The sequence below is a fragment of the Chelon labrosus genome (genome assembly GCF_963514085.1).
Source record: "Chelon labrosus genome assembly, chromosome: 4".
NCBI classification, from domain to species: Eukaryota; Metazoa; Chordata; class Actinopteri; order Mugiliformes; family Mugilidae; genus Chelon; species Chelon labrosus.
This window is the reverse complement of record NC_140340.1, coordinates 27,952,217-27,963,449: the sequence shown is the minus strand read 5'-3', so window position 1 is coordinate 27,963,449 and position 11,233 is coordinate 27,952,217. Positions and strand designations below refer to the sequence as shown.

At 41.6% G+C, this 11,233-nt stretch overlaps 1 protein-coding gene across 1 annotated transcript; it reads right to left on the bottom strand.

The window, feature by feature from the left end:
* Positions 1 to 5,453: 5,453 nt before the first annotated feature.
* On the bottom strand, positions 5,454 to 7,426 carry myl2a (myosin, light chain 2a, regulatory, cardiac, slow; the record flags this gene model as incomplete). Its single annotated transcript, XM_084543985.1, has 6 exons — positions 7,154 to 7,426; positions 6,579 to 6,654; positions 6,302 to 6,406; positions 6,112 to 6,190; positions 5,832 to 5,880; positions 5,454 to 5,558 (listed from the first exon to the last, which is right to left on the bottom strand). The coding sequence occupies exons 1-6, from the start codon at positions 7,187 to 7,189 to the stop codon at positions 5,454 to 5,456; spliced, it is 450 nt and encodes a 149-aa protein (XP_084400111.1). The 5' UTR covers positions 7,190 to 7,426.
* Between the last annotated feature and the right edge of the window lie 3,807 nt (positions 7,427 to 11,233).

Sequence of the window (11,233 nt, the reverse complement as noted above, 5' to 3'; positions counted from 1 at the left end):
CAAGGTGCAAGGTAAGATTTTAGCTTGATTCCTTTATCTCTAGTCTTCATTGATTCATTCCTTCATTCATCTTCTTTAACCGCTTGTCCTGTGAAGGGTCCCAGGGGGGCTGGAGCCTATACCCCACCTGTCATTGGGTGAGAAGCAGGGTACACCCTGGACAGGTCGCCAGTCTATCGCATGGCTTATCTCTAGTCTTATTGCAGCTAAATATTATTATTCTTATTATTTCCAACAACAAAACAAAAACCATTTGGGGCAGCCCACATCATGTTCAAGTGAAGGGGACCTGTTCTGTTCACACAGATCCATCATCAGTCTACAGTCAGTTCCTGATTTGCTAGTTGTTAGTAAAATGATGTATGGACACCATTCCATTTTTTTCTTTTAAACTGTATTGTCTTTAATTGTGTTGTATCTAATGATGTTCTCATTGCAAAACAACTGAAGACTGTAGGACGTAATCCCGGAAGAATCCCTTTGTAAAAACCAATGTGGTCCTCTGTCGAAACACAGCCTTCTAATTCAGAAAACAAAAACTTGACCACAATGAGAGAGCCTCCTCAAAAACTGAATGATGTAATGGGACAAGGAGATGCAGGACAGACTCACCATGACCACTACTGAAGGCTGTGAATCCTGCTGCCAGGGAAATGGGTCAGCAAAAAAAAGCCCTAGAACTGAAAAACAAATTTTCTTTAGAAAGATTGTAGGAGGGTAGGAAGACCTTGGGAGAGGACATCGATACTGTAAAGAATAAAAAATATTCGAGGCTAGACTAGGATAGAAGAAAATACATGAAAAGGAAACCTAGAGCTTGAGTGCGTGGAACAATATAGAAGGGCAAAGAGTTTCTACAAAAGAAAGAAGCCTGCGAGGCAGAGAGCAGGAAACTGGAGATCAACCCCCTACAAAACAGAGGTGTGACATGACCTGTAGAAAAAGATGAATGGCAAGGTTTGATACAAAGAGAAGGAGACTTTTACTTGCTGACCCTTGACCTGTCCTTGCTTTGAGGAGGAGGAAAAAGAGGCCAGGATGAAATATAGAAGTTTTCTGCTCCTGAAGTATCCTATAAATAGACAAATGATATGAATGTGCAAATGAGCATAGCTCACAAACGGGCAGATGCATCGAAGCACAACTGGAGGTAACAGGTGTGGTGCCCTTGAGGAGCATCGGCAGAGTATGGCAGACTCAAATTTTGAGGAGGAGCAGGACTTGAGGAGTGAAGCTGATAGCATTTTTGGTGTGGTTACTCAAACACAGAGACAGTGGGGAATGTGGAGACAGGAAGGAAGGCCAAAGACAACAAAGAGCACGAACGCTAGCTGGCCCAGGAACAGACCATCTCTCTTGTGTTCCTTCACAAGGTTCCCTGCAAGTTGTTGGTTGGAAATTCAGGGGACAGAGTGCATTTTAGATTTGCTGGAGGGCTGAGATAAGGTGGTTAAGTTATGTCTAATGTCTTGTGCCATCCTGTCATTTTGTGCATAACACACTGTAGTGTCTTCTGCTGACAGTTTGTATTTTGATAGCTTTGTGGTTCATGTGGTTTTGTTTGTTACTTCACTTCTTCCTTTTATAGGTGTGACACCAAACCAAACTAAGTGTACTTTTAGACATTGGGGAAGTGCTAGCGAAATATCTCCAACAACACAAAATGAGTAAAAACTACAAAATGGAAAAGATGAAAATGCTGTTATCTAAACGTTAATCCTCCACTCTCACGAGAGAATGAGATTTCTTACATCTAATCCATTTCTTGTGCAGCTGAAATCAGACTTCTACGGTTCACACTGAAAAAAGTCATCCATTATTTCTCAAGGCGTGATAGAGACTAAATGCCACTTAGGCACTGCATTAAATCTCAATATGAACCTCAGTGAGAGTGTGTTAATAGCACCCTCAGCCCACTGTGATCTGCTCCCTACGAGAAAGGATTGGTGTAATAATCCTGCGGGGAATTACAGCGTGTGATGTTCAGCAGTGAGATTATTATTACCCCAGGCTTTCATGCATTTTATGTAGGTTATTAATACCTGTTAAAGCTGTCGTTTTGATCTCGCTGCATGATCATTTATAGGTTTTGAGGAGATATGTGAAAATTAAGATTCATCAGGTCTGGAAAGGTTGCGCTTCATAAAGGCATGTTATGGAGCCCTCCTTTATCATTATAGGTGCTCACATATCCTTCATTTTCGTCTTTGGCCACTAGAGGGTAGTCATGTACACGGTTTTACAGATGTGGCTTTGTTTCTAGTTTAGTTTCAGTGAATTAAATTCTAAATAAAACTTCAGTTTCAGCATCTTGTCAGTAATATTTTAGTTTTATTGTATGTTTCACAATTGATTTTTGCTTACAATATCATGTGACCAGTGAAACACAAAAATGTCTTGAAGCCTCCCAGCATCATTTTAGTTGAATAACTTGGAAGCAGCTTTGAGGTCTATTAACTTTCTGACAAGCGTTGAATTTCCAACTCGAATTTAAAGATAAATATAAATAACATTATTATTCCTATGATTTCAACACCTGAACAACAAATCATTTTAAATACTCCTATAGTTTCATAGCAACATGTTAAATTGTAGTGAAAAATGAATTATCGGTCTGCACCGAGATGTCTTACTGCATATGTTGCAGACAGAGGGCCCCAAAGTGCAGTCATCTTCACTTTATATACTGCTGCCTCTGAGTGTTATATCCAAAAGGAGGAAGTCTCTTTCCCTAAACAGAAGTAATCAGGGTTTCAGTCTGATCTTATACTAGATATACTGAGCGTGTACTATCACATATGGAATTAGCTCTTTGTCACCTTGTTCATTATGTTAAAAAAAAACACCTGTAATCTAATCAGGGCATAATAGGAGTGTTTTGACCTGATTAACATGCTTTTCTGTATATCCCAGTTTTGGTGATGACCATTTGTGACAATGCTTTGTTCAAGAAATGTTGTGTGTACTGTACACTGATCAGGCATAACATTAAAACCACTGACAGGAGAAGTATATAACATAGACCAGACCAGGCGCCCCCACCTCATAGCAATGACACTCCTCAATGGCAGCAGCGGTTTAGGAAGAAGTCAAAAGACATGAAGAACAGCACAAGGTGTTGATCTGGCCTCCAAATTCACTAGATCCCAAACTGATCAAGTATCTGTGGGATGATCCACAGAGGCACCTCCCCTCAACCCACTGGACACAAAGGCCCCCACTAACAACATTCTGTTGCCAGACACCACAGGACACCCTCAGAAGGCCCATGTCCATTCTCTGATGAGTCACAACTATTTTGGAGGCACAAGGGAGACCTACACAATATTAGGAAGGTGGTCATAATGTTATGCCTGATCTGTGTATATACACTTAGAGGTTCTTAACAATGTGCCCAGCATGGATTAACTTTCTGTTCTCATCTCATTCTGTGCTCTAGTTTCACTTGAGATACTGCTGTCATTGTCTGTGCTTTAGTTTTCATGTGCATGGCCGTGTAGTGCCATCCAAAATCAAATCAAATCATAAAAAATATCCGATGATAAACACATTGCAACATCCCACTCTGGTACTGTACCAAATGCTACACGCAATAGTTTATGAAGTGCTCTACATAGAACTATTAAAGTTAAACCACGGGGACACTGAATGGCTAAATGGTTGGGGCTCATACCACACAGGCTAAATATGCACTTAGCAGCACAATCCCAGTCTCTACTGTGAGTCATTCCGTCACCCACAGCACATTAGAGCTGACTTAATTGCTTTTTTTTGTCACTTAAGGCCAGATAAACAGCTGACATTTTACCACCTTGTACAACTGATCATATGATGGGAAGAAGTTGCAAATGTGCACACCCAGCAAATACAAATCATCAGCATACCTACATTGACCTAATAACCAGTTTGTTATTAGGTACGCTAGTGAAAATGAATGGTTCTAATGTCCAGATTATGTGGAAACAGCATCAGAAAGGGTGATAATTCAACAGTAGGATCTTTTTAGAGGATGTTGTTTGTGGTGCTGTTGCATTGGATTTAATTAAACACCAAAGTGTTTCTGTTTTAGCCCACTGACTAAAATGATTGTCAACATAATAAGAACATGTGTCATTACAACACATTACAATTCAATAGTACTACAAACCACAGCCTCCAAAATGAAAACACAGCTGAATCAACAGCTTTCTCGGTTATTTTAAACAAGTACTAAATGCCATAACCTTCATGACGCTTAAATTTAGTGCAGGACTTTTAAATTAGAATGCATTTTCACAAGCGTACCTAATTAACTGGCAAGTGAGTGTAAATGCCCTGTCTGTTTAGCTCTATTTTGGTCTCCACACACTCCTGAGTTAAATTTGGCTCTAGATAGTAGTTGATCAGAATTTTGTTTTTGGACTTGTAGTGTACACTTAGTAAAACCAAAAGAGATCAGTTTGTAGAGCTGAGAGGAATTCCAGATTTGGCTTCAAGTGAACGAAAGTGATGACAATTCTTTGAATGATGGCTGAATGAGAAATGTGTCCCCTGGTCACAGTCTGTTCTTAGAGGACACACGATATGAGCGAGCTGATCCAGGCTGATCCAGAGGAAACTCTCCTCTACAGAAGATAAAACTTCAGGCCAGGGTTGTCAAGCCGACTCACCCCCTGCCCTGGACTCTCCAGCTGGAACAACTGCGGATTTTCACCCCTTGCGTCACTCAAGTGGACGGTAAGGGAGATGAGGATCACTTGGTGGCATCCTTCTGTGCGCCTGCACAGTATAGCATTACCCTCCACACATCAGCACAGCACTAAAATAACAACAGGGCTTTGTCTCTCTAAATCCTTCTGTTTCAGTAGCCAAACATCTTTATGGACACGTATCCTATTTTCTGCACACACACACACAAACGGGTTTTGAATTGAGCTCTTGGGGATTTGGGAGAGTCACCAACCACACATCTACTATTCTTGAGTACACACATTCACTTCCTAACATGGAATAAAAAGAACATCTGGTGCAGTCAAGTATTCAAGCGGTAATCCTGTCGTAACACAGACATGAGCTCACCGATCACATGAAGAGTGCCGTCCCTAAACTGGGTTTCAAAAATCAAAACGAAAACGAGAGGTGTCTTCAAAAACGTTTATTGGAGCGACATGCACAGACCTAACAAGTGGATATGACAAAAAAATAGCAAAGTGGTTTGCAGTGTATAAAATGATAAGGAAAAAATAATTTAATTCGTAACGGGCGAACGTGGGAATATACTAAAAAGTAGAAAGGAAGCGAGACAGTTGATGCTGTCAGTTGTCCATTTCTGGGGCTTAGGAAACCACCTATACTGCACTGTACAGAAACAATGAAGCCGAGATGAAGGCCTTCACGGGCACTTTCAAGTCATGAGTGGGGAAAGGGGACAGATGTTACATTTGACAAGTTAATGAAAAAAAAAAAGAAGAAGTTTACTCCTGGTCCTTCTCCTCGCCGTGAGTAATGATATGAACCAGGTTCTTGTAGTCCAGGTTTCCTGCCACATCTGGAGGGAAGGCAGTGAACATCTGCTCCATCTAACCAACAACAAGGCACATATCACCATCACTCTCATCATGCATGCGCCGCAAAAACAACACATACGACACACATACGTGTGCACAAAAGGGGTGTGAAGATGATTCAGGTTTTTTTTTTGTGTGTGTGCATGAAAATGAGCCTGCTGTGGACGTAGGTGGCTGTCATGATGACGTCCATCCTTTTAGTTTTTTTTTTTTTTTTCATTTTTAACGAGTCATCAACACACAAAAAGCTGTAATGATGATAATTAGCGTAACACTACAAAGTACCTCTTCTGCGGTGAACCGGTCGGCTTGTGTTGTCAGCATCTGTGTCACGCTGGGGAGGAAGAAAGAGGGAAATAAAAGCCAGTGAGATAATGATGAGATCTGTCTTCCCGTCCGGAGGAAGTGTTTCAGGTAATAATGGTCTTTCGCTCATTGTGATGTTGCACTGAGATGAATGGCTGCACTCAGGCAGAGTCATAAATGGTGAGTGGAAGCTAATGCAGCAACCTCTTGCAAATGAAATGAACGTCCACTGACGTGGTCTGAGAAGAAAGCTACTTACTAGTCCTTCCTCAGCACACCTTTCCCCTCAGGGTCAAAGACTTTAAAAGCGTTGAGGATGGTCTCCTCTGGATCAGCACCTGGAGACATCAGAACAGCCATTACCCGTCTTAAAACACATTGACACAGAAGTAAGTGAGTTTACACGGCCGTTCTGTTTAAATTAGCATCTTCAGTCGGTGTGTTCTTACCTTTCAGCTTCTCGCCAAACATGGTGAGGAAGACGGTAAAGTTGATTGGGCCAGGGGCCTCTTTGAGCATCTCATCGATCTCTTCCTGTTTCACATTCAGACGTCCTGCAGCACCAAATACTCAGTGTGACCATACGACACAAGCAGACTGAGCAGACTGAGCAGATTCAGGGGTTGCACATCAAGAAAAATGTGGAATCCTAAAGGACTAAACCGTTCCCCAAACTGAATGAAAACAACACAGCGTCTTCCATGAACATGGGTGACGACAAAGTACCTAGAGCTGCAAAAGTGTCCCTCAGATCATTCTTGTCGATGAAGCCGTCTCTGTTCTGGTCCATGATAGTGAAGGCCTGACACGATAGCACAAGAAAAATACAGGTTGCACCTTTTAAAATCTTTGCTCCGTGGATTTCTTTTGATGCGTTATCTTCATAGATGAACGCTGTTAAGTATTTATAACATGCAAGCCCCGCTCGGATTGAATGTGGCATCCGGGGCATGCCCAGCAGTTCATCTAGAGCCTAATCACTGATGACACAGTCTGGATATCTGGGCACCGCTCAACCTCATACCAACATACCATAAGCCTCAGAGCTGTCAAGCCAGGGGCAGGAAAATAGACAGGTGGGCATACTACAGCGATGAACAATAGAAATGGAAACACACAGAGGGAAAGCAGAGACCTCTCCGTGTGTGTTTTGATTCGGATTCTAACAAAGAAACACTTGGATCACAATCCTCGACACAGTGAGCCAACTTGTGCACTGACACAACAATTTCCACACATTTTCACTTAATTCCCAGGCACAAATTAATCGGAGAAATTAGAATTGGCTGAGGAGCTGTCACCTCCTTGAATTCCTGGATCTGGGCCTGCTCAAACATGGAGAAGACATTGGAGTTGGCTCCCTCTGCTGTTCTCTTCTTGGCTTTCTTGGGGGCCTTTTAGCGCAAAGAAAGGAGGAGAGATGAGGCAGAAAGAGCATGCTGGTTAAGGTAAAGCTACATATATAAAGGGATGACACGGATTAATAAGAGAAACTGGTGTTGTAAGAAGTGAAGATGGCTTTCGAGCAGCAAGACAAGTGCATAAGCTACGTTTAAGTTTGTGCATAGATCAAAGTAAAGACTAGTTATTCTTTCTTTGTCAAGGAAAATTTCTGTTTGCAGAAACAGAAATAAGAATAGAAAATCATTTAAAATAAATAAAAGCAGCATCCTCCAGGACAGCATCTGTCCTTGCAGCATAACAACAGCACACACACACCGACTTACCATGGCTGAGCAGCTGGGAGGTCAGACCAACAATGATGCCAGTGAACAATGGGGAGATTGTGGGTGGCCTTTTGTAGCCCCAACGCTCAGCTCCACTGGATGATATTTATAAACTATGTCCTCTTTAGGAAGTGACAGGTAAATGATGCTTCATACGGCGCATACAGTATTGCATGCTCGCATAAAGCGGGCACACACACACACACACACACACACACACACACACATCCTTCAGCCGTAGCCGGTCTGCCTTGTGTTGCAGTCATGACTGACATTGGACATAGAGTGGAATAACGGGTCTAGGATGTCAAGAGCAGAGTGAAGGTTAAAACACTTAATCGCTTTAAACTACCCCCCGTCTGTTATCTATATAAACTATAGGGGGCAACGGTTTTAAGTGAATCAAAGTGATGCATGCACTCTGCTCAGTTGGCTGGTCTCTTCTCCGCTTTCTATTTTTATTTTATGGGGTGGTAAATCAAAGCCAACTTATGCTAAACAATATTTCCCAGGCCGTTGACAGAAGTCCGTTTGAGAATTTCAGATATTCGTGTTGATGCGTAGCCTCATTATTCGAGCCTGAGCTGCCTATATCAAAGTGAATTATAAGCTCTCACCAACAAAATCTTAATCAACGCCCGGTTTGATATTCCGATCCGAGTGCCAATTATTTCGCACTGTCATTTGATAAAAGGCCAGAGAGTGCTTGAAAATCACCAGCTCATTAAGTGTAATTTACTGGCCTGTCAGGACTGTGGTAGAGGCAGCCTTACTCACATGCTTCCGCAAATCATTGGTGCTGGATTGGACCTGACCTGACATATGGTGTGGCATTGCATGTGTACCAAGTTTACTCCATTAGCTTCTTTTCTACTGGAGCTAATCCAGGTTGATTGTATATAAAATATTATTAACAGCAGTATTAAAACTAAGAAACCATAGATGGTTTAAATTCCTAAACTAAATAATAAGAGTAGATCTTTTTGTACAGCCGAATAAAGGAACAGCATCATGTTTTCAGTCATCTTCTGCACACTATTACCGTGTTAGCATGTCAGAGCTTATGAAACTAAGCTCTTAGATGTCAACAGCAGTAGGTGCAACATGCTGAAGTAGGACCCCGCTGACACTGAACACGTCCTTACAATGTGCGACGTCTTTCTGCACCATTAACAAGTCATCCAGTATCACTCGGGGCTCCCGGGTCAAGAAAAGTGACAGTGTGTGAAAATGAGCTTGAATGGGCCGGGGTGAGGAGGTGAGGCCACAGGTGTGCGATCTAAATAAAGAGAGGGGCGGTGAAAAGCTTTCTTGTCACACGCGCAAGGCCGCGGACGGGCTAACAGCAGATGTCAACGGTGTCATCTCGCAGCATGGTGTGTACAAGGAGGTCGGAATTAGGAGAGTTATTGTTAACCGGCGGGGCAGACGCTATTGTTGAAAACATTTCCTCAGCTCCTCTCAGAGACGAGCAGCCGCTGCAGCTACAGCGACTGGGATGGCAGGCTATTGTCGCACTGGCTGAGCGCTGGGATCAGACTCCTATAAATAGACAGACCTCTTCTAACACGATGGACGTGGACAAATGGCCATTACTCTAGCAGTCTTGAAGAGACTAGAAGCACAAGATAAGAGGCTTTTAATGAGCAGATTTAGACCTTCTCCTCCTTACAGAGCGCATAAGATTGAGTGTAAAGTCATTTGTCTACCATCTTAAACAACTAACACACAAGCACAAGGAGACATAAGGAGGAAAATAAGTGAAAGACAATGGTTATAATATTTAATATTCTGTGACAAAATCTCTACAGGGAACGTTAATTAAACATGTGTTAGCAGACATCAATATCATATCCAGCGTTACGGCATTATGGTTCAGGATCATGTGAAAGCAAATTAAAACTGAAATAAAACAAGGTGGACAACCCTTTTGTACAGAGTCCTATAAAGATCAGCTGAGAACATGTGCAATCTGTTGCTTTGGGTGCTTTTTGTTGACCATTTGAGTGAATCAGCTCTATGTTCTTGGCTTTAATACATTCAGGAAGATTTGAGTTTACATCTAAAAAAGAGGCAAAGAGGAGCCAGAGTTGAAGATCTTCCGATTAAGCGCCTTACTGTTGATAGACACGATGGGAAAGTTAAAGTGTGGCATCCGCTTACATTCAAAAAACATTACTACAAAACCCTCTGGTAGATACAGCCCATACGTCAAATTATGACGTACTGTATAAATCATGTTAGCTGGGTGATCTTTAGCATATTTTCAGATTGAACAGGATGTTTTAACTTGCCAAGAGTGCCTTCATAAAAGAAAAAGAAGAGATTCGGGAGTTATAGTGACATGAATCCATTGTGCAAATAGGTAATAGTTTATAGAAAGGAGATATCATTCACGTGCTTTGTTGTTAAATTGTGGCATAATAACCCAAATGAGTCAGAAGCAGAAGACAACACTCTGTTTCATTTCAGATATACATATCCATGCCATTTACGAATCAGGAAAAACAAAGATTATTTTCATCTTCACCTTTAACAATTTCTGGGTTATATACAATAGTAAGGGACATTGTACAAAAAGAAATGCTCAAGTACTATGCTGTAAGCTTCAAACATGATCTTTTTTTCCTCCTGTCATATATTTAAGCACTGAGGTTTTTGCCTTTGACAGATGGAAGTGCACACACAAGTTTGATCCAGATACAATCACTCACTTAATAAAGGACGTTTGGACATATTAAAAGAATACTTATCGGACATTCAAGAGGACACGTTGTCACTTTTTTTTCTTTAACAAAAATAGACATGGCTTAACCAGCCTTGAAATTCCTTCTCAATATATATAAAATTATGTCTTGTCTATTTACAGTCAGATAGCGTTCTGGAGGATTAGAAAGGTCCTGCTCCATTGCTGCTGGGGATTGTGGGTAGTGCAGTTTTAGTGTCAACCTATTCCTGGGCAGACTGTCATGCGGCGTGTGGTTCTATACGGGGCGATTGTTCGTTTATTTAAATTTAATTCAATTTATTTGTGCTCCAGCCAAGTCCTGCCAGCATCACTGAACAAAGTCTCGACAGAGGACTGAGCTGACAATGATTGTAATTAGCCGCTAATGATTGTGTGTTGACATGTCAGCACAGGGCTGGAGCCACAAGTACTACTAGATGCACAATAGGTGACCTGCTAAACATCTGCCCTGATCTGTAGCTACTGTGGACAGAGCAGAGTGTGGAAGAGAGCCAGGTTTATTCATGCCGTTTTTTCATTAGTGACTTTGTAAATATTCAGGCATGACTTGCAAAGATAACGTCACTACGGCTGTGCTTATATATTGTAGTCACTATAGTCTGGAGTAAACTGTAGCTTGCAAAACACACCAGTTCAAGTCTTAGAACTTGTAGCTCAGGTTTTCTTTGTAGGAGAAGAAATCATACCTAATTACCATTCCTCACTGAGAACACATGCTTAAATGCATCGGAAAAAACCCTGCTCAAGTTGTTAATATGGCATATAGTTGATCTTCACTGAAAAAATAACCTGATTCTAATGACATCTCTTTATTTGTCTAGTTCTCGCGCTACGTTCTGACAGCTACAGTTGTTTTCCTCAGTGGGGTTTTTCATTTTGGATGTCAGGCAAAACAGACGTGTGGC